General features: G+C 41.1%; 1 protein-coding gene across 3 annotated transcripts in view; it reads left to right on the forward strand.

Moving 5' to 3' along the window:
• The window catches only part of atg10 (ATG10 autophagy related 10 homolog (S. cerevisiae)), a 40,117-nt gene that overhangs the window by 4,656 nt on the left and 11,862 nt on the right, over positions 1-23,599 (forward strand). For 2 of the 3 annotated variants that reach the window (XM_049019275.1, XM_049019277.1), the window contains exons 2-3: positions 9,870-9,992; positions 10,597-10,716. In XM_049019275.1, coding sequence (XP_048875232.1) covers positions 9,870-9,992; positions 10,597-10,716 — 243 coding nt within the window. Of the gene's footprint in view, positions 1-6,328; positions 6,413-9,869; positions 9,993-10,596; positions 10,717-23,599 lie in introns of those variants that run through there. The other variant, XM_049019276.1, reaches the window with a different exon arrangement.

Consider the following 23,599-nt stretch of genomic DNA (forward strand, 5'->3'; position numbering starts at 1 on the left):
AAGGTTTACAGCATCCTTCTGTAAGTTTATCGTTCATTTAGAAATCCTTGACCTGTTAATTACTGCTGACTGGCTGGGCAATTAAGCAAGCTAGGAGGTGAAAAAATATAGCAAAGGTCAGAAATAAGCCATTTATGAGTGGTGATTAACCAGTTCACCATTACCGTTATGAAAGCATGAAATGATGCTTGTTAATACTGCTTCTGAACATGTCCACAATATCTTCGTTATGTTGTTACTAATTATATTGTACAGTTGGTGTTGGAAATTTCAAACGGTATAAATTTTCATATCACAATTACGGCTGTCACTATTGACTATCAGTATTCGAATATTTTTGATGAATAATAGAGTAATCGTTTACATAAAATATATAAAACATAATATTTATACATGATATATAGTGGGGGGCGGCAGGAGGATCTGTTGGAAATCCCGACGCACCTTGGGAACATGCAGTCTCTGCACACTGAGTGGCGACAGCTATATGTACCACAACGCTGGCTTGCAGCAGGGCCGGATCGTGGTCCCGTAAGCCCCCTGACCACCCGCCTTTACGGGGGGAGGCATCACGAAGGTCTAGTACAAGGTCTGGATCCTGCTCCCTTACCAAGGCCTTATGTTATAGCCTCCTTACTATTTTGCGGTTTGTCAGGTATAGAATGAGTTAACATTATCTGACGGGTTACAGAGGCGCTGTAGTTCTATTGGCCATTATTTTTAACTGACACAGTGAGGTAATTTTGCTAAAAGCATGTTTCGGATTAACAATGAAACTACGGCAGCATTTCCAGTTTTAGTTGGCACAAGTTTTCAGCAGGGTTTGTAGTAAACAGCACCAGTGTGTTGCATGTCGGAATTTAAACCACACACCACTGATCTGTCTTTGCCTTATTTATCCACAATGTTCCATATCGACAGTTTATTGAAGCTTCTCATCTTCTAACCGTTCAGATTGCGTATCCTGATAAATCGACAATTTGTCGGTCACCCAGCCTTAGTCAGCCTGCAAGCTGAACTTCATTGTATGTGACTGATCCTGTACATGAGGTCAAAGTTTGCATGATCTGCTTTCCGAAATATTTCAAAGGTGGATCATTAATCCAAAACACGCTTTTAGTAAAATTAATGATGAAACTATGGCAGCACAGCATGACAATGTTATTTCTGTGACGTTAAGCTTGTACCGCTGTGCAAACCGGGTGGTCTGCACTAACTGTTCAGAGCAAAGGGGTGGGCTGGTGGTGCAGTCATCTTGTGTTGTACTTGGAGAAGGCCCTGGGTGCTCCTGGTGGTCAGCTCTTGTTCTGTACGCATAGGGCCCCGATGGTCCACTCGTGTCGTATATAAGCAGCGCCGTTTGGCTTGCACTATAAATGTTGGAACTCAAGGGTACAAGCGCTCTGAGGCCCCCTGCAGCCTGAGGGCCAAAGGGCATTGGCCCAGTCCACAATCCAGCCATTGCCTTCATCATATGCAGTGTTAATATTGACATCAATTATTATCCACATGCAGTCGGCACATGCCGAGTTCCGCATAGTCAGTTGGGTTAAGACTATCAAGAAGTTATCATAAGATCATTTTACTCTGTCATAGGAAGCAAAATCTAGCAAACTTTGCAATTTTATTGAAAGTCCTTTCAATCAATCTAGTTAAAAAATGAGTCTGAAGTTTATCATCATTGTTTTTGCGTGAGATCTGCGTATGTTCTCGCTCAAGTCATATTTTAGTCCATGCTGTTGGACACAGTGTGGTGCATTTGTGAGAAATTTTAACAAAATGAGTGAGGAAGAGAAAAGCATTAATTGGTCACTAAAAGACATTCGACTTCCACTGAAGAAATTAATTTAGATTAATTTGGAGACGATATTCAGAAAAAGTATGTGATGTCCCCACAATGCTATATGTCTGTTGGCACAGCTCATGGCTACACCACCAAAATATTTCACAAGCTATTGGCTGATAAAATTTATTTGGCTATAGGGTTGGGAGATATGGCAGAATATTTTATCGCAATAATTTTTTCCCATATCAGTTGATGTTGATAATTATCACGATATTATTTTGAATAATAATTTCACAATCGTTTTACTTTTTAAATTTCCTTAGGATTCCCCTTTAGGCAGATTTCTCTTGATCAGAAGAAAAAGATGACACATTAAATAGACTGTAAACTGAATATAATGTTAATAAATAAATCATACAATGTTATTTTTTGTTATCGCATTAGTAATACACTGACAGTGGTTTATTGCTGGCTTTTTTTTTAATCTGACTGCCTTGCTGCTCGTTCCAGGGAGTGGATTTGACATTGCTGATTACTTGAGTTGCCACCTATCTCGTTAAAAATTAAAAGCGTTGTGTGCCGTTTTGAACCAAAATGGGAAGCGACTAAAAGTTTCAGCACTACTTGCTTGTATCTGTGACCTGCATGAGCTTGTGCTCTGAGTATTCTAGCAGATGGCAATGATTCCAATGGTGAAATATTTTTGTAGTATTACCGGTTTTAGTTGGCACAAGTTTGTGCCAGAGATTGGCAGAAATGGCTTTCCATATTAATGTGATGAAAACAAAATTCTGTAAGTCATTATAATAAGAAATTTTCTTGAAATAATGACTTGCTATCTAGAAATAATGACTTGCAACCTTAAAATTATGACTTGCTGTCTCGACTTGGTTTCTCAATATTTTCTTGAAATAATGACTTAGCATCTCAAAATAACTTGGTATCTTAGCGAAACTTTCGAAAATAATGGAAAAACTTTCTCAAAATAATGACTTAGCATCTCGAAATAAGAGAGGTTGCATAGGTTGTCCATTCTCAAAACACTGTGATTGCTGGTAGGTCACGCTATTTTAGTCAACACCGACAAAATGCCACTGCTCACGTTCTTAGCATTTTTGAATTCTCTGTGGATTATTACAGTGTGGATTTCTAGTGGACTGAATTCTACCGTGTACTTTTCGTTTTGGATTTTGCGGGTTTACCCTTATTAGATGGGTTGCTTTGGACTTGCCTGCTGTCTTGGTGAGTTGTCCTGTTGACTGTATGGTCTTTCATATGACTGCCAGGCCTATTACATTCTCCTATTTGTTCAGTAAATCACAAAATTCCCCCTTTGTGTTCGTATGGGTCTGTCTGCCCTGAGACCCCATTGTACTGGGACTGACTGTTCTCAGCACCGCTCTTATTTTGTACCAAACTTTCATATCGATGACATATTGAGGGAAATTATATCATGTTCATTGTCGCTATCGTTTTATTTCCAGCCCTATTTGGCTATACTTTATTGTTGGTAAATTTTCAGATGTTTTGTTTTAAATATTTCAATATTTGTCAGAAAATTTAAATATCGTAATGTGACCTTTTTTCCATTTTCATTCAGCCCTATAACGAATTGATACGTGCGGTATTTTCACAAAACTAATTATATGATTATTATGTACCGTATTATTATTGATGTAAGGTGATCCAGCTAAGTGATGGGGTGGTCGAAAGTAGAAAGTAATGTTAAGCAAAATAATTTAAGTCAAAGTGATGGCAAAGGCAGGCTAAGCTACTCCCAAGAGGCTAAAGGGCAGATAGCTTAGAGTTAAATATGGCTAACCTCACATTGGTTGAGTTTATTTGCAATATTAATTTATGTATTGTTCTTGTTGTTTTAATGTGTGTCATACTTAGAATGCTATGTCAGTCCTGCAAAATTAAAGAAACAGTTGAACAAGTGAGTCAATGTACAGTAGTAGGCTTATGTGTTGTAATTGTTCTAGTTGATGATGACAATTTGCTTTTGGTTCAACTGGGAACAACTACAAAGAGGAAAAAACTACAGCAACAGATTTTATCACTGTGTCTTTTTTTTTTTTTTTAAACTATAGTATTTCTTCTTAGTTAAGTGATGTGAAGGACCAACTTAAACAGATCTGGAAGTTAATTGATGATTCAATTATGTCATTATTTATTTATCAAACTGGAGCCTTACAACTTAAAATTTTGTTAGAATTGCCCTTAAACAGATTCCGAACATGAAAAAAGGTGACAAGTGGAATGGACTGCATGCTGAAATCTAATCTTAGGAAATAAGTTTATTTTGTATGATTTATTTTCCTTTAGGGTGGGTCAGCAGGAAACGCCAGTGGTATTTGTACAGTTTATTTATTTCATTTTTTTTCTTTTTCTTTTTCTCCTCTCTGACTTGTAGCTTGTTCCAGGCGATGAGTTTGACATGGTAGAATCGTCACCCATCCCATAATGAAGTCCTGTCTCCTATTTTTAACCAGTCTAAGACTAGGGTTGCAGCGGTATTCAGGTTTCACGATATGACAATTGATGGTTATCGTATCACGTACATTCCTTTATTATCAGTATTGCAGTAAATGCAACTCTGCCAATTCCCTGAGTAATCATTTCCGCAACATGTGATGTGTGCATTGCATTTGGCACGAAGCATCAACCAGCCAGCCATGGCAGGGCTCGCACCTGTGGTCAGTTCAGGCACTCCGATTCATTTAAGCTGCATGTTTCCTGACCCCACGCCCGTATAGGGTGAACTCAGGGACGTATTACGGACCGGGCCAGCGGGGCCGCTGCCCAGGGGCCCTTGGGGTGCAGGGGGCCCATGGGGCCCCTAGCCCAAAACAATTTGCAACGCTTATCAACAATGTGTTTTCGTTTGTCTATTTTAGAGGGCCTACATTCTTTGATCCTCTGCCTACAAGGGCCCCTGACCCTATAGGGAGGGTGTTTGGCTGCCAAGGGCCCTTGAATTGTGGTGGTTGTGGTGGTTGTGGTGGTGGTGGTGGGGGGGCCCTCACGAACGTTTTGCCCAGGGGCCCACACAACCCATAATCCGTCCCTGGGTGAACTTGCAAACTCCATGCACAGCTCTCAGTACTAGGCTTGCACAATGCGCGGTGTTAATGTCGGCTTTGCATTTCATGCGCATGCAATTCCCTCATCGCCATAATAGTCTGCTGGCTTCAAACAATAAGTTGCGCTAAAACATTTTTCTTCAGTCATAGGAAACAAAATTTAGCAAGCTTTGCAGTTTTAACTTTTTTTTGTTTACATTATCCAGTATGTTTTAACTAAATCATTTTAAAGGTTACTGCTGTTGCATGCACTTTTCAGCACAATCGTAATTATTTTGTTCCTTACTGTTGGATTCACTCAGAAAGTTTGTGAGAAATTAAACAAAACGAGTGAAGAGGAGAAAATTTAAACTAGAACTGGTGACAAAACGACATTGATCTTCTGCTGTATGGAAATATTTTGTATTTCATAGAGACAATATTGAAGAGAGGCTAGTGATTTGTTAGCATTGCTTTGTATCTGTGACACAACTAGCCGCAATACACCAGCTTATTTGCTGGTAGATAATTTCTATTTAGCTGTATAGTACGCTTTCAACTTTTTAAATATTGCAAAAACTTCAAATATCATTCAGCCCTACCCTACTTTAGCAGCAAATATTGACAAATTAAGCAAAATGATCATGTACAAAATCAAAAACCAAATCTGTTCTTTAAGATGTATTTGCAATGCAGTTGTGCTGTGGTGATTATTAAACTTATGTTCTGCAATACTGACGGATGACTGCACTGTTATTCGCTTTCAATGTTAAATTCTTCGACACAACTGATGATTTTCACTCTTTTTCACCTTCATCCACTATGCACTACTCCCTACCACCATATTGCAAGCAATCAAGAAGGAAATTTTAATCAATGCTTTTTAATAATAGAGAAACTGAGTTTAATTGAGTAATCGTGACAGCTGTAAAATAAACATTCTGCACACTTGTGAAGTGACATTTGGGAATCATGCACACTAATGACCGTCAAATGCTGTCATAACCCAGCTACTGTCAGCATCTCAGCATTTACAGTCTTGCATTGTTTCTGTCGGTGTTTATTATATGATACGGTGTGGTGAGATCTACACCACATTGTGTGATTTTTATGGTTTTTATTTATAGATATTTGGATCTTTACTTAGTCTTTTTCAAAGTCCTGATGAGTGTATAACAAATCACAGCTTATGAATGATACACTCAAATTGCATGTTGTCAGCAGAAATCGAATATCATTCAGCACCATTGTGTGACAGTAATTGAATCCCTTGATGCCCTTTAATGGCAATAAAAACAATTTGATTTTAAGACCTGATCCCACCCTCTCACATTCTTTCCAGCCTACATGCTCTTTACGTCTTGCCTTTTTGTGCATCTCTATTCCACTACCGCAATCTTGTTTCAGTGTTTATGTGACAGATTTTGTGTTTTGGGTTCCGTGATTTAAACCACTTTGAGATCAGATGTATTCCATTTTCTTCTGCAGTACTACTGTGTCATGGTGTGGAATCTGATGGGTATTGGAAACATGCCTTAGGACCTCGAAGCCACCAGAGCAGGTCCGAACTCACCACCTGCCAACACAAAGAGCATGCTTCAGGATTTCTCTGAGGTTCTTCTGCTCAGAGATGTATCATTTTGGAATACTTGGTGAATGGTTACAGAACCTCAGAGAGTTTATGGGAATGGCCTTCTCAGCTGGTGCCCAGTCTTTGTCCTTTTTGTCCATTCAAAATCTGCCTCTTTATCGATAAGAACGTTGCAGGGAGGAGCAGAACCTTTGGCTGCTACCCGCTTCCTTCAGGATAATATAACCCAGAGTGTAGTCAAGCTGAAAGTTGAAAGGTCTCTGATTTAGCCGGCCACAGTCCCCTAACATGATCCATATGCTTCATTACTCTCTACTTCATGAAAGGATAGAAAAACACCCCCCGTCTAGCATCACCAGCTCTCTGTACTTATGGAGAACATCTTGGGTCGGTCATTGTTTATTAAGCTAAGAGATTCTGATAGATTTAGATTTATAAAAGTTGCTTATTTCCCAAGTTAAGTGAAAAAAAGGCGTATCTAAACAACATTCCTTTTAAAAATGGTAAAATGTAACTTAACATTTTAATCAGAACAGGGCTCGGGATTGTAACCTTTTTAGTTAAAAAGTTGCATTTTGTCACAATTTTTGGAGATGGTACAACTTAAATTTCACAACTTTTATTTATTTATAAGTTTTTTTTTTTGGGAAACACCAGGAGGGATTTGTGTGTAGGGTTGGGTACTGAGAACCGTTTCCAAATTAGAAAGGGTTCTAAATTTTTAAGAGCTGGGAATTCGATAAGGCGAATGCCGATAATTTGAATTATGGTTCTACTTATGGATTCCTACATGCGCATTTTAACCAGTTGTGTAAAGGTTAATGTACAACAACTTCATTTATACATTTGTACTTATTTTCATGATTACGAACCAAAATTACTGGAACTACTATTTAGGTGAGGGTGGTATAATGGCAGCACAGTCAACTGCGGTATTTCCCTTTGGTGAAACTGTATTTCAAAATACTGGAATAGTATTGCATTCTAAAATACAGTTGAAATACCGTATACCTAAGTGTAACGTCTGGACGGTATCAAGAATCGCCTACTACAATAAAATGTTCCAGTTATATATGAGCCAAGCTACTGTCTTTAATTCTCCATTGCTGTGGCCATAAGCCAGTCGTTAGCTCTGTAATTGCCTGCTGTCTTTATGTACAATCGTGTAAGCCAAATGTGTAATAACCGTGGGTTAAGTGGGTATTACATGTTCCTCGAATGCACGGCTGCGTAGGGAAAGCGTATTCATTCAGCCATTGTTTCATTAATTTTACTTTATCTACCTCCTGCTGGTATTGTGCTGTGTTTATGGGGAAAAAAACTGACTTGTTTACTGATTATTAAAACCAGACTTGTGTACTTGCCAGTTTAGGCAGAAATGTAAAGTATTATTAATGTCAGTGGCAAACTGACATGTAAGATTCAGAGTGCGGTTGTTAGCTTTGCATTTAACTTAATGATTTTTTTTTCTTAAACCACTACTTCACTTTGTGACTTTTTATTAAAAAAAAAAATTCTGTAAATTGTATGTTTATTACTAAAGCATTCATCAGTAATACAGTTAAAATGGAAAAAAAATAATATGAAGTGATGAACAATACAGTACAAATATGTAGATGGAATATGTAGCCTTGGAGATTGCGAATGTTACAGTAGTGAATACTGAGTGACTGCAGGATCGGGTCTGAGACTGGCGAAGGGGCATGCGAGGTGAGATGCCACCCACCGAGACGCCACGCTGCCCTTCCCACGACCAAAGTTCTCGTACAGCTTACAACACTGACAGGTCAGAGAGCTGATCGTAAGTCCAGGCAGTCGTTAAACGGGTAGGTTGTTAAATGAGCGGCGTCTATATTTGACTTTCCATTGCTAGCACTTTATATCAGTAGTTATTAAGTATTTATACTATATTCCTCTCACTATATTCCTCTCAAGAATACTTTGATGCCCCTCATAATTACTTGAGACTTGAAGTGCTGCTGGGTCTTGAACTTGACTTTCAGTCCTGAGGCTTTTTTGTTAAAGAATTTACCTGGAAATTGTCAGGCATTCAAGACAAGCATGTCTGTTTTGAATGATCTCACTTAAACGTTACATTCTGCGTGCTAATGGTTTCCTGGTGAGAGCGATGAATATCATTGGCCGGAGCGTTCCTCCTTAGATCCTGTGAAATGGAAGTGAACACAGTTTAACACACTTTACGGTGTTAGGAGATAATGCCTCTGGTGTTTCTCGTATCTCCACAATTGCGTCGCGTTCGTTATAATACTGAGTTTAATGTGTATTTAGGGTTAAATTTCTGATATGCATTGCTGGCAACAGGGGTGATGCCTCATAAAAGCAGGAAGCCCAACCCAAACTAAGACAGTCATGTTCCATTTCTTTCTCCCTCGCCGCTCAAGTGTTTGGAATCATCCTAATTGTCCTCCTTTTACCTTTTAGCACCCCCCCCCCCCCCAAATGTGGGCTGTTTTTAGGGTGCAATATGTGCGTGACAACATCTGCAACTGATATGTAACAGATTTTTCAAATGTTGCTTTGAGTTTAATTGAATTTATAAATTTTGTAAATTTTTACCATTTATTTGGCGAATGACTATCTATGCTGAAATCTTTTGAATAGATGTTTAAAGGGCCACATGTTCTTTTGAATCATGCTGCAGTAATCAGACTGCAAAGTCTGAGTGTTTCGAGATGAAGAATTATATGCGAAGCCTTCCTGTTTCTTAAGCAACCTTCACTGTGCTAAAAGATAATGTCGCAGTTTTGTCATCAAATGATACATCCAGTGACATTCTTTTTAAAGCAATTGTAGCAAAAGCAGACTGACGGAATGGTATACATTTTAGAAATTTTATGAAAATGTCAATGGTAAATGTGCAGTAAAAAGTAGTGAAACTAAATTAAAATTAGAGTTTAAATTTAACAGGACTAAGATACACTAGCATCCCACCCAGGGTGTGTCACGGCACATGTGTACACACACACACACACACACATGCTGTGGGGTTTTATGGACACAGCAGTTGGCCTAAATGCACGCCTTTTGCATGTGAGTGGTACCTGCCCAGCCATCGATATCCATTAGGTTTATTTTTCTTTTAAACTGCATAAAAGCACACCAACCACTGGATGTTTAAAAGTCCTCTAGATTCATTCTGTTTTACCAAATGAGGCATCTGATTGGAGCAGCTGTATGTGATGTGAATGGTAATCGGCAGCACGGGGACTGAACAGGAATGTCACGCCAAGGTTTCCTGCATTAGGACACTGAGAAGAAGCGGCTGAGAAACCAGGCGTTTGACTAGCATGTTAAGTAAATGCTGCAGTGTGGTATGTTGGAAGGAGGGAGGACAGGAGTAGACCGTACGGACGGGGTGTCACGTTTTGAAGCCACTGCCTAACACATGTTATCTCCTTCTTGTTAGATGTCTCGAGCCTGGGATGTGGGGCTGGGCAGCCTGGACGAGGGCACCTTCCTGCGGTGCTGCGAGCTCTTCCTCCAGCACGCACGCTCGCTAGATGACGGGTGGTCCTGGGGCAGCCTGAACGTAAGCCTCCGCAGTCGCCTCTGAAGCTGCCACCTGCTCCTGGAGCAGCCGATGTCCAGACACATTTGTATCCCATATTGTCGCCAGTCGTTGACTGTGACCAGCTTTGATCCGGGAAAATCTGCTAAACGGACGGATGCTTTGAAAGTCGCTTTGCTGTCAGTGACTGGGATGCCCACAAACAAACCACTAACACTCCCAGAGCAATCAGACACGTTAACTGCATTGTTCCATTTTATTTATCAATGAACAAAACGTTGATGTGGCTGTCAATAAAAGCGATACGATAAAAATTCATTAAGTTCTATAAAAGTAAATCATGATATCTGCTTTAGAAGAAAGAATGGGCAGTATAGCATGTGAGACCACAAAGTTATTAGAGTTTTTGTTAAAAATGTGACTGATACAGCTAAATGAGCAAAGATTCCTGTTTTTTTCTTTTTTACCTTCAAGAAAAATTTCAGTATCAAAACAAAATGCTAATTAAGGTTTATATTTAAAAGCTTCCTTTGCAGGTCCCTTGTCGATTTTAGTTTCTAGACTTCTAAGTATAGTTGACATTGAGGGGCCTCCTGTTATGTCATGGGCTTTGACTTTGTTCTAGGGGTCTGATGAAGGATTCCTGAAGAAAACTGTTCTGGTTACTGGGAAGATCAACACAGAAGCCCCGGATGGACCCTGCAGGCCAGGCGAGAACCTGGATATGCTTGGAGAGGACGTGCAGGTAGGGCTGTAATCTCTCTCCGCGGTTGCAACGGGAGACAAGACCACGCGTGTGTTTGTTGAAATACGAGCCCTTTATACTTAAATTCATGTTAATTGAGGTATCTTGGAAAGATAGGGGTTTCCCTGTTTATGTACCAGGCAGCCCAGGGAAGATAAAGGACATGTAGCTGTCTAGACTCGTGTTTTCGCTCTTTCTTTTTTTTTTTTTTTCTTCTTCCCGCTAATTCCGCAAGAAGCAGCAAGTCCGCAGCCGTTGCGTCTTGCGCGTGTGGCGTAGCTGTCAGCGTGAGGGATTGGCCGCTCGAGCAGGCCGTAAGCGAATCTGCAAGGCCTGCCTCGACTTGCCGTCAGAAGGCCCCGCAGGAGACGGTATCTGCAGAGCAGCGCATCTGCCCTGGGAATATTCTGCATAAAGTCGTAGATTCTCCTTTAGCTCAGTCAGGTGTGGAGATCCAGCCTCTCTCCTAGTTACCCCCCCCCCCCCCCCCCCCCCCCCCAGACAGGACTAAGTTCGTTCCAGGAGCCAGTGGCGGCAAGAAGCTTCCTTTGGGGGGGCCTGCTCCCCCATCCTGGTAATTGCTAACAGCCCTGTACGGGGGGCAGGTTTTCAGACGTTTGAAAAAAGCCTTTCTCTCTGTTTACTGAAGGGGTTCTACGTCTTGTTTATAGCGCAGACTCTTATTGATAATGAAGAACATGTCCATAGCATGACTGGCTCGCTCTTTCCAGTCATCCTAAAAATGTGAATTCCTTGCCTGTTGAAATTAGTATAAGAAGAATGTTTTAGAGGCAGGGAGACACCGGTGTGCTCACACATGGGACCAATTAGCTGAAGGACGCTCACAGAGGACCTAAAAGGGAACCCAGCAATTTATACCAGTGTTAGCAAGATTTTCCGTTATTAAATGTCCTGACACTGTTTTTATATGGCTGTTTTTTGCTTACTTAATTTTTATTTACTCCTTATATATCACATACTTAACACATCCATACATTCTACATGTTTTTTTTTTCTATTCTGGTCTGCACTTATTTACTCTGTATTGGTTTTGATAGTGCTGTACAGCTATTTTCTTTAATAGTGGGGTCAATTGTATAATGTAACAACTGACATATTTTGGACTATTTTAAAGTTTTTCAGCCTGTCTGTTGTCTATGCAGATCTGTGTTGGGTGCCCTTATCTGTTGGCATACTGCACATTACTGTCTCAGCTTCTGTTACTATGTTGACGTTTTTTAAATGAGGAATGAGCTGCAGACATAGTGAATCTTCCTGGTCTAAAAATGATTACTTTTGATTTTTTTTTTTTTTGGATGGATGTGTCTGGGGATAATTCACAACAACCCCCCCACACACACACACACACATTGTTAGCTATAGAAAATGCAATGAAGACTCAAAAATATGATGACATGCTGTCGTCTTTTTCGCCCTCTTTGAAGGAAAGGGCTGCGTTCCATCTGACACACACATGCAGTTAAAAGCCAGATTTTTCAGAGGTTTAAATAGGCCTATAACAAAAAGCACATATTTTTTGCGTTAAAATGTGGCATGTTAAATGTTGGAGAAAAATGTTCCTTCCCATCTTATTGATGGTATGACTGTGACCGATCTAGCTTAACTCGCACCCTAAGGGAGGATAGGGAACCCAAGGAGCCCCCTTTAGCTTAACTCGCACCCTAAGGGAGGATAGGGAACCCAAGGAGCCCCCTTTAGCTTAACTCGCACCCTAAGGGAGGATAGGGAACCCAAGGAGCCCCCTTTAGCTGAACTCGCACCCTAAGGGAGGATAGGGAACCCAAGGAGCCCCCTTTAGCTTAACTCGCACCCTAAGGGAGGATAGGGAACCCAAGGAGCCCCCTTTAGCTTAACTCGCACCCTAAGGGAGGATAGGGAACCCAAGGAGCCCCCTTTAGCTTAACTCGCACCCTAAGGGAGGATAGGGAACCCAAGGAGCCCCCTTTAGCTGAACTCGCACCCTAAGGGAGGATAGGGAACCCAAGGAGCCCCCTTTAGCTGAACTCGCACCCTAAGGGAGGATAGGGAACCCAAAGAGCCCCCTTTAGCTGAACTCGCACCCTAAGGGAGGATAGGGAACCCAAAGAGCCCCCTTTAGCTGAACTCGCACCCTAAGGGAGGATAGGGAACCCAAGGAGCCCCCTTTAGCTGAACTCGCACCCTAAGGGAGGATAGGGAACCCAAGGAGCCCCCTTTAGCTGAACTCGCACCCTAAGGGAGGATAGGGAACCCATGGAAAACTCAAGATATTAAATATTGCAGACCTTCTCCAGAATTATTAGAAAGAAAAGAAAAATACTTGACATTAATAATTACCTTAAAATAATAGCTGTCGCTAAGCAAAAAATAAATTCAAAAGAAGAAAAGCCACGTTTGTGCATTCACTTTCATAAAATATCAAATATTTAATGAGGCTATGCAATGAAATCCATGCGGGTCCAGTGACCTTATGCTAATAAGCCTAAACTAGCCTAAACTAACCTAAACTAGTTATGGTTGCCTGGGACGTGTTGCAGAATTTGGGTGTTCTTATGTTCAATACCAGTAGCTCTTGTTGAAGTGATTGATTCAGTGGGAACTTTCTTTGTTTGCGGTTTGAGGTATTAACTAGGTGCTAATTAATAGTTTTTTTGTTTTTCCAGCAAGACTCTGACACCTAGGAGACTGAAGTTAGCTTTGCCTGTGATTGCAAAGAATAATGTCTTGTAAGGCTTGGAGCCTTCATTGGAGTCTGAAATGATGTTTTTAGTTCTTTCATTTTCTCTTTTAGTGCTTGTGGTTGGTGTGAAAATTTGAAATGCGTGCTGGGAGTTTTGGTAACATCCTGAAAATGCGCCGAGCCGCAAACAGCCAGGCATAACATTGGCCCTGTAAAATGTCACGCTTTGATGTAGCGTGTTTGAATTGAGATGAAAGTCAGGCTCTTTTTTTTGCATGCTTTAAAGTGAGAAAGATTAACAATATAAACATTTAGGCCACAATAAAGCAGGAACCGTCACGTATTAGGCATTGCTATAAAAGGATACAATGCAGTAAGGATGTTAATTAAGGTAACCATGCAGAAAACGGATGGATTTATTATCCTGTCCTCCTTAACAAGCTTTCTGAATTGTACTTTTGGTCTGTTTATGCTTGATAATGTACTTATCTGATAATGTCAAGTCCATTCTACAGGTGTGCCGGCAGATTCCCGAGATATGCATTTTATAAGATGGCGAATACTGGGCTAATGTTGCTGTCCTCCCTCTGAAATCTTGTCACGCATTTTTTTTTCTTTTTGTTTATTTTCATGGGCTGAATTTTCGGTTAAAGGGTGACTTATAGTTTTACCCTTTATGCAGCGGTATATTTTGCTGGTGGACTTCAGGTTAAATACCTTCTCCAAGGGACTAGTAGACATTCTTGCCCGTGTCCAATGCATCACCTGCTGCAGATACCTTTAACAGTCACATAGCTCACGCCTGACTATTTCCCGCTCTTTTTTGGGCTGGTATCATAGATATTTTTCTTGACTCCATCCTTCACTAGGCAGTGATATATATGCAATTGTTTGTTTATTTATTTTTTTGGGGGGTTTGGGGGGTGGACATTGAGGCTTGTGTTGCAGCTCTGCACCTTAATGACAACTGGCTTCAATGACGGGCTCATTTCTATAAAGGCAAAGGGAGAAATGTGGGTTACCTGTCACATCAAAGTCAACGTTAGGACACGGCTTAAGAGACTGGCGAACATAAGTGGCAGGCCTCAAAGGGGGATATGAATCAGAATGGCATTCAGCCTTCAAGTGGAATTTACACTGTTAGCAGTGTGCCTCTTATGTGATCAAAGGTAATACGATGCGGCTAAAGGACTTCCAGCACTAAAAATGTATATTTCCTTTCTTTATCCAGGGGAGAGCCAGCATTTAACTGCACAAGCGGTTAAATGTTAAATTAGCTAAACCGCATTAAAAATTCATATCTCTGTGCTTTTATCCAGCGAGATGCTCAGCCGAGCTCTTTTTGTCTTGGGCAGTGACCAAGTGAAATAATCAGTTTTATCCAATAAAACTTGCAGTATCGCTTTAATTATCAAACCTTATTTTTAAAAGTGTGTAATCAGATTTCATATCTGCTGAGAGATCCTGTCTGGCTTATTTCCCCCCCCCATCTCCCTCCTCTTGGACTGCCTTTGACGCTGATGAAGAGCTCATTACAATGTAACTTGACATGTGCATGAAGAGCGACCCGGGCACAGTTATTTATGGCTATTGTACGGCCATGGGTCTATCCATGCTTTGTAATGCGGGACTGATAAAGATGTTGATACCTGATTAAACAGGGCAGTGTTTCTACAAGCGGGGGGGGGGAGAGGGGGTTGTTTCTTCATGCCGCTGTGTCATTCTCACACGCTCTTGCATCTCCTTGTTTCAAAAATCACACACAGCTGGTCATTTCATGAAACACCAGAATGACAACTACTTGTACCAGTAACATTTTAATTAAAGGTGCATGTTCGTAAGTACTATTGTACCTGCGACCCGTAATTGTTAGGGTCGATTTGTTTATGTAAGCTCTCAGGATGCCACCGGGGGAGGAGGTCTAAATGCTATTTTGGGGGGTGGGGATTTAATATTAATCTTTAATAGCTATATAAATAATCATAAGCAAGGTCCTAGGTCAGGAGACTCCTATATGCAGTATTTCATGTCCACTTAACTCTTAATGAGCTTTAACTAGGGCTGCTACAAATTTATAGTCAATAGCATTACTAGTGACGGCTGTTTTGTAGAGGAGCGCAAGTATGCGAATGCTCTGCAGCGTCGGTGTAAACACAGGCTGTTCGTTGGTGAAACCTAAAAAGTTTCCTGAGTTGTTTAGTTAATTTGTGTTCTTTTTTTTCCTCCATTTTACAGTAAAGTGAATTTAATATCGAGCAGCTGGAGCGGCTTATTATACTAACGCTTCCTTATCTGTGTCGTGCACTTTGAGAATGTCTCCAGAAAATCATTTCAGCGTAGCATCAGCGCAAGTCAGATCATCTAAGTCAAATGCGACTCATTTAGGAGTTCAGCTGGAATGAAAACGGGCACCCCCATGCGGGGGCATAGCAAGGGATTCTGGGCCCCTTCGGTACATACTAGATTTGACACCCCCTGAGTTTTACGATGAGCATCTGATTTCCATAATTTCTAAATTCACGTGTCTGTTTTTTTTTCCCTTGGTGTCCTGTTTCTAGGCCAAAGCTGGTCGTTTCCAAGGACCATTTCAGCTGGAAATCTGCCTTTGTTTGCCCAACTGCATGACTAATTCAGGAAGCTGAACACAAGCTAATGTCCTTTGCCTGGGCATGTTGATGCCACCCCCCCCCCCCCCCTCGATGTAGCCTATAGAAAAGCCCTTTTTTTTCCCCCAGTGATTTTTTTTATTTTTTATTTGACAGTATATTTATTGGGGGTCTCCAAACCTGGTCCTGGAAAACCCAAATGTCCAAACAGCCAGTGGGGGCTTGGACTGAACCAGACTTGCAAATCTTTAGTTCATCTTGTGTAATGGACATTAATAAGAATGAGGAGTCTGATTTTAATCAGTAAATCAGACGGTCAGTGAGGGTGGGGGAGCAGGTGGTGGCCTGGAGTCCCGGTTCATCGAGGGCGTTGGTTGATGTTGGTATCCACCTAAATTATGGCTTCAATTAAGTGATTTAAGAGCTGAGGTCATTCAGACAAAGTGCATAGTTTGCAGCTTTCGAAAAGTGTGGCGCCCAGCTCTTTGCTCAAACGCAAATAGGTGAGTTTGGAGCGGCAGTCAGAGTTTGCTGTGCGTGTCGCTTTTTTAAATCAAGTTCTGCTCTATGATGAAGCAACCTGAGTCTTAAAATGGTGTAACTTGGCAAAAATTTATTTTGGCTCAAATTTTGTTACACCATCCTTCTGAGCAACAGTAAAAGATATATAAATATCAGATTTAATATCACATGGTTTAGCCAGGTTGGTCACTGACATTACAGAAACGTTGGATCATCCTGTTACAGTGAGTACAGATGGTGCCGCCCAGAGTCACTGTAAATAGTCTTGACCTCCTCCTCTTTTCCTCATTCTCTGCAAGAAGCAGCTGGGTGGGGTGCGGGGGGTTGGGGGCTCACAAAGCCCTTACTATGCAGTATGACATTAGTGGATCCTGTAAAGTCCCACTACTGTAATCTAAAGCAGAAGGTCTGATCTGAGTGAAAACCAGAACTATGAATATTACACAGATTTCACCCAAACCATATTAACCCACCTGTGTTTGTCAACAATGCATGAGAAGGGAACGCAGAGGGTGCTATATGGGGAGGGGGGGGGCTGCTTTGCTCTGTATCTACTCCCTACAGAGTCTTATAGGGATGTTCTCACATGCTGCAGGCACTGCCTTCAGCAAAGGTACATGATTGAAAGGACAGGAGTCCTAAGTGTTCCTTTTTCAGGCAGGAGAGGAGTTCAGGATAGGGTTTATGAAAAGAAAGTTGGCTGGAAGTAACTTCATTTTAGACATTAAAGTTATGCCGAAGAGCAGATGAGGGAGTTTGGGAAGATGTTATATGCGTTACAGGGCAAAAATAAGGTCAGTAAGGTCATTTCATGATGTTGTTGCACCTGCATCAACACAGACCAATAATGTCTGTAAGAACTTCACAGTGGTGAACAGCAGCTGAATTATCCGAATACGCAAGATGTAAAATGTCAAAATGTAGACTAAAGCAGTTAGATTTCACACCACGTTGTGAACAAGCATAAACAAACATTAGTTTTCATAAGTAGAACTTGTAAATGTCTCCAGTACTTGGGAAAACAACCATCTGAAGCTGCCTGCTGTGATTAAGGGTCTCCATCACTGGCAAAATCCTTCCACTGTCACACCAGGAGAACCATGCAATCTTCGAAACCTGATTTCACTGAAACACTCCTGTCTAGCAGTAGTATTAGGCCTCCCTGTCTATGTCATCTGACAGCTCGTCCAATCTCCAGTTACTTTGTCATTTTCAAACACGACCATGATGCTACTTCTTCTTGCTCAACAGTCAGGACCAGCATTTCCCTCCACACTCCACAACGGAATTTTATCCCCATCTTATGCAGAAAACAAAAGGCAACATTCCTGAACCAGTTTCACAGATTATTATTATTTTTTTAAACAAGGTGAGATTTTAATTACAAGCACGTCTTTACCAAATATGATGCAATGTAAATGAAGAGTGACTGAGATTTGGCTGCCCAGTCCGCCGTTGTTAGACCACTGTTTATGAAAGGGTTCGTTTACAGTGGTGTAAATGTGTTTGAAATGTTCGGTCTCCGCTGCCGTAGCCTCTAAAGCTTCCCTGCTCACATATAGCCGCAGTCTTCCCGCTCCATGTTCTGTGATCCCTGTTCCGTGTTCGAGCCGAATCGGTGTTCTGGTTACCCTGTACCTACAAGGAGTACCAGAGTGCTCCTGTAGGTACTGGTGTATTTTTCTGGTGTGTTTTGTTTACAGTTTACACCTGTGAGGTGAAGGTGAAAGATGGTATGATTGGTCACTCATAAGATACCAAATATCTAAAACAATTCTGCTTGGGAAAACCGTTTTTGCAAGGGCTGTACTAAAGTTACGGAAGTAGTGTTTTGTTTAGTAAAAGTACTGTTGGTTTGAGTGGATGGCTGGCTGTATTAGGAGAGTAAATCAGTTATGTGATCGTGAATGTTAAATATTATAACTTTTTTCTGTGTACCTGTCTATTTCATTGGCAATATAAAAATTTGCTTTTTATTTTCTGTAACTGCAGTACACCTGCTGCATGCTCATCTATTCTCCAGTCGCTATTTCCTTATTTATAACTTTCTCCTCAAAAACTACCCCTTTTTGCGTCTCCCTTTTTATTAATTTTTCTAGAGCAACTTATTGCAATTTATGCGTGATCCCTGGAATTTTAAACCCACAACTTTTGCATTGTTAATGTAATGCTCCTGCTGGTGATCTGCATGAGGTCAACCTTTCCACGTTACACCTATTCCTGCTCCGTTCCTGTACCCCCAGCTCCTTAATATTTGTGACTTTCTGTGTCATCCTTGTGTGTAAATGACGAGAAACTGTCATTTTGACGATTTATTTGTAATCTGTAATTTCTGCAAAGCTTTAAAAAAAAATTCAGACATTTCTTAATGTAGACATCGTTTCAAAGTATAACCCTTTCTTAAATGGCTTTTTTTTTTTTTAAAGTGTATGTGAGAAGATGATTGCTAGTCTATAGTGACACTGAATTGTTTTTGAAAATGGTATGTTTTACGTAACTTTTTGCCTCTAGGAGAGGTAAGAAGCATGTTCACAAAAAGAGATATATGGTGTGCAATGGGAATGTCAAAAATAAGGGCTCAAAATTTGAGTTGTATAGGGTCACCACACTTCTCCTTTTGACTGTATATTTCTTTAGTTTTCTCCTGCATTACGGATGGTCTAAGGCAGGAGGCCATTGCTTAGTTTGACCCTGAGACACCTTCATTCGATCATTGGAGCTACAGAAGGAGGTAGATTCGTTGTGCCTCTGGTTCTGCTGTGCTCATTAGCTATAATTTTGCTGTTGTGGTTATGATATCATCCACTGTTTCTTTTTTACAATTATCCACCCCCCCTCCCCCCCGCCACACCTTTCTTTACTACAGAAACACTATCCTGCCTTCTTTGGCAATGACTGAAAGCATCACCCCGCTTAAACCTATAGTTTTAGACAAGTTCGATTTCGCTTGTCGTACTTAATAGCTGTGGCCATTGGCCTGACTTACAAATTGGGAAGCATCTGCGGCTTTCCAGCATTAGGCCGAAGCCTGAGGTATGATGTCGTTCGGAGGAGGAGGACTCTCTTCCTTGCTGTTTTATATACCTTGCAGGGGTTGGCTGATGGGTGGAGGTTACCCGAGCGATTGACAGGCTGCTGCGATTGCTTGCGGGCTGTCAGCTGCAAGCAGCAGCACGCAGGCCAGGAGAAAAGCTCTTTCAGCCATTGTTTGGTGGAAAAAAAAACCGTTCCTGGAGATGTGTGGAAGATTAGTGTACCCTGCCATTCCATTTTGTGGCTTCCTGTTTTGGAAGTGGAATTCTTTCAGGGTGTGCAAAATGCCTCACTGTAGAAAAATCCATCAGGGTTAACCCTCTCCTTCCTGGGCAACTCTAACCCTTCGGCAAAGAGCTTTTTACATGCTTATGTCTGAAGGAAAACCGTTGGGATGAATGTGATTTCCAAACAACTGCAAAGAACGAACTGCATTTTGCTTGTTACATGCGTAATAGTGTGGGCTACCTTGGCCACACGAGTGGAATGACATGGCTGATTTTGGTTTAAAGTGAGTGTTGCTGAAATGATTTAGGTACATTTAAGGTAGAAGGTTATGTATATAGTAAATGTCTTATTCTAAAATTGTAAAGAAGGTATTGCTATATGCAATAATTGAAAAAGTATTAGCAATGTAAAGTTACCATGCTTTGAATAGTGTACAATGGAATAATTCAAACTTTGTGGAAGAAAAATCTAAACTTTTTTTGTAATTTCACAGGAATGTATGACTTCTTACTGCAAGTCATTTGTAAGTTCTAGCACTTTTTTGCTGTTCTTACAGAAACTGGCTTGCATGGTGAGATGGATTTCTGCTCTCGGGGGTAGGGTACATGTGCCTCGAGATGTAGTCTGGCAGTGTCCCCAGTTCAGCTTGGGGGACCTTAATAGGAATCACTCAGAAGTGGGATCGGAATTAATTCCAAATAAATTACTTTATGATGAAGGTATCCATTGAAGTTGATAGAGATAGAAGGGCGTGAGAAACTGGTGAATGAACCTAAAATGTCGTCGTCAGGGGTTATGATGATGGTTTTTCCCAGGTCATCTTCAAACATGCACATCAAGTGTCCAAATCCATCCATAAATCTATCCAGCCATCCATCTACTAGCTGCGTATCTCAGACAGGATTGCAGAGGGGCCTGGAGTCTGTCCCAGGCAGTATTGGGCCCAAGGCTGGTATGAACCATGGATGAGATATCTTCCTTAAATATGAACTGCCTTTGGTTTTACATTGATCTATCTCCTCCATTAGAATTTTTTAGCAATGATACCTGAAAATTATTAAGATTTTTCCTTACCTGGTATGACAGATGAAAGTTTCATCGCGGGACATAGTCAGGACCATAAATATTTGGACAGAGACAAAGTTTTTAATTTTTTTTTTTTTTTTTTTTAATTTTTAGGTTCTGTACATCACCACAATTATTATTATTTTTTTTTTAAAAAGTCAGACGCAGTTGAAGTTCAGACTTTCAGCTTTAATTCAGTGGGTAGAACAAAAACGTTGCATAAAAATGTGAGGAACTAAAGTCATTTTTCTACTCAATCCCCACCTTTCAGGGGCTCATAAGTAACTGGACAAATTAATGTAACTGCAAATAAAATGTTCAGTTCTAATACTTAGTTGCCTTTGCAGGCAATGACTGCCTGAAGTCTGGAACTCCTGGACATAAGCAGACGCTGGGTTTCCTCCTTTTTAATGCTCTGCCAGGCCGTTACTGCAGCAGCTTTCAGTTGCTGTTTGAGCGTCTTTCTGTCTGTAGTTTAGTCTTTAGCAAGTGAAAAGCATGTTCAATGGGGCTGAGATCAGGTGACTGAAAGAATATTCCACTCCTTTGCTTTTAATAAAGTCCTGGGTTGCTTTTGCTGTGTGTTTTGGGTCATTGTCCGTCTGTATCATGAAACGCTGCCCAATCAATTTGGCTGGATTTGAGCAGACATGGTGTCTCTGAACACCTCAGCATTCATTCAGCTGCTTCCATCCTGTGTCACATCATCAAGAAACACTAAAGACCCAGTGCTACTGGCAGCCATGCACACCCAGGCCATCACACTGCCTCCACCATCTTTTACAGATGATCCGGTGTTCTTTGGATTATAAGCTGTTCCAGCCCTTCTCCATACTTTATTTCCAGCCTTGTGATACAGGTTGATCTTGGTTTCATCTGTCCAAAGAATGCTGTTCCAGAACTGTGCTGGCTTTTTTAGATGTTTTTTTTTTTTTTGCATCTAGTCCAGTGTAGCCTTTGTATTCTTAAGGCTTATGAGTGGCTTCCATCTTGCAGTGAACCCTCTGTATTTGCTTTCATGCAGTCTCCTCTTTATGGTAGACTTGGATATTGACACGCCTACCTCCTGGAGAGTGTTTTTAACTTGGTTGACTATTACGAAGGGGTTTCTCTTCACCATGTGTGTCCAGGCCTTTTTGCGTTGCTGAGTTCACCAAAGCTTTCTTTCCTTCTTTCCTTCTTTCTTCCTTCCTTCTTTCCTTCCTTCCTTCTTTCCTTCCTTCTCTTTTCTACTAAACTCTGGATTTTGCCACTCTTAATATTCGCAGCCTAAGGATGGCCTGTTTCACCTGCATACTGAGTTCTTTTGAGTGCATGTTGCATGTTCACACCTCAATCTTCCAAACGCAAGCAAAACACCTCAAATCAACTCCAGGCCTTTTATCTGCTTAATTGATAATGAAAGAATGAAGGAATTGCCGACACCCGTCCATGAAATAGCTTTGAAGTGAATTGTCCAATTACTTTCGGCCCCTTTAAAAAGAGGGTGGCGCATGTTAACCAGCTGAAACCCCTAAACCCTTCATCCATTTTGAGTGTGGAAACCCTAAGATGACATCTGAGAGTCTGCACTTCATGTCCATGCCCATTATACAACTTCAATTGGAATATATTTCAGTCAACAGGTAAAATAGTAAAACTTGTGTCGGTGTCCAAATATATATGGAGCTAACTGTAATTGCCTGTTATGAAATTGCTGTACTGAAACAAACCAGGCTGGCTGCTTCTATTCCCCGGACACTGGGGAATATATATGGATTTGGGACTTTTTCCATCACCACAGACATTTTGCTTATTAAGACAATAATACAAAATTGAAGCAGTGATGCAAAACAAAGGCCAGTGTGACGGTAATTAAAATAAGTCAAACACATTTACAGATCTTTTTCATACTTTGCAGAGCATGTATGAGTGATAAAATGGAACTGAGACCATTTGGCCCAGAAATAAAGCAGCCCTGCATAGTGACTGCAAACGGAGTAGTGAAGCAGACATATTGTAATGTGATGAGTCAAAAATATTTGATATTATTACTGCTTCACAAAACATTGTATGGATATACAGCTGATCTTTATTTTCAGACAAATTACCCCAAAAGTCATCCATCCATTTTCCAAACTGCTTATCCTCTGGGTTGTGGGGGGGGGGGGGGGGCTGGAGCCTATCCTGGAAGCTATAGACATGAGGTGGGGAACAACCCAGGATGGGGGGCCACCCATTGCAGGGGGAACTCGCAGCATTCACTTGCATATGCGTAATTTAGCATGTCCAATTAGCCTCAGCATGTCTTTGGACTGTGGGGGGAAACCGGAGTACCCGGAGGGAACCCCACGACGACATGGGGAGAACATGCAAACTCCACACGCATGTGACCCAGGCGGAGACTCAAACCCAGGTCCCAGAGGTGTGAGGCAACAGTGCTAACCACTGCACCACCATGCCCCCCCCCCCCCAAAAAAAAAAAAAAAAAAAAAAAAATCAATGAGTAGCAATGTGTGGAGGCTGGAAACAGCAACTGTAGAAGACACTTGGTCTTCTGAACACAGTAACTCTGAAAGCATCTTGTAGATCTTTTTCATAATTTGCCGGCATGTTACAGGGGTGCTGGACATGGTCAAATTTTGAGACACATCTCACTATAACTGAAGCTCTGTTGCAGAGGGATGGCAAAGAGAAGGGCAGCTCAGGTCCTTGTTCTTGTCAGCATGATGACACAAATTATATGTTCAATCTTTTCCAAACTTCGCAG

Source organism: Brienomyrus brachyistius, chromosome 7 (genome assembly GCF_023856365.1).
Source record: "Brienomyrus brachyistius isolate T26 chromosome 7, BBRACH_0.4, whole genome shotgun sequence".
NCBI classification, from domain to species: Eukaryota; Metazoa; Chordata; class Actinopteri; order Osteoglossiformes; family Mormyridae; genus Brienomyrus; species Brienomyrus brachyistius.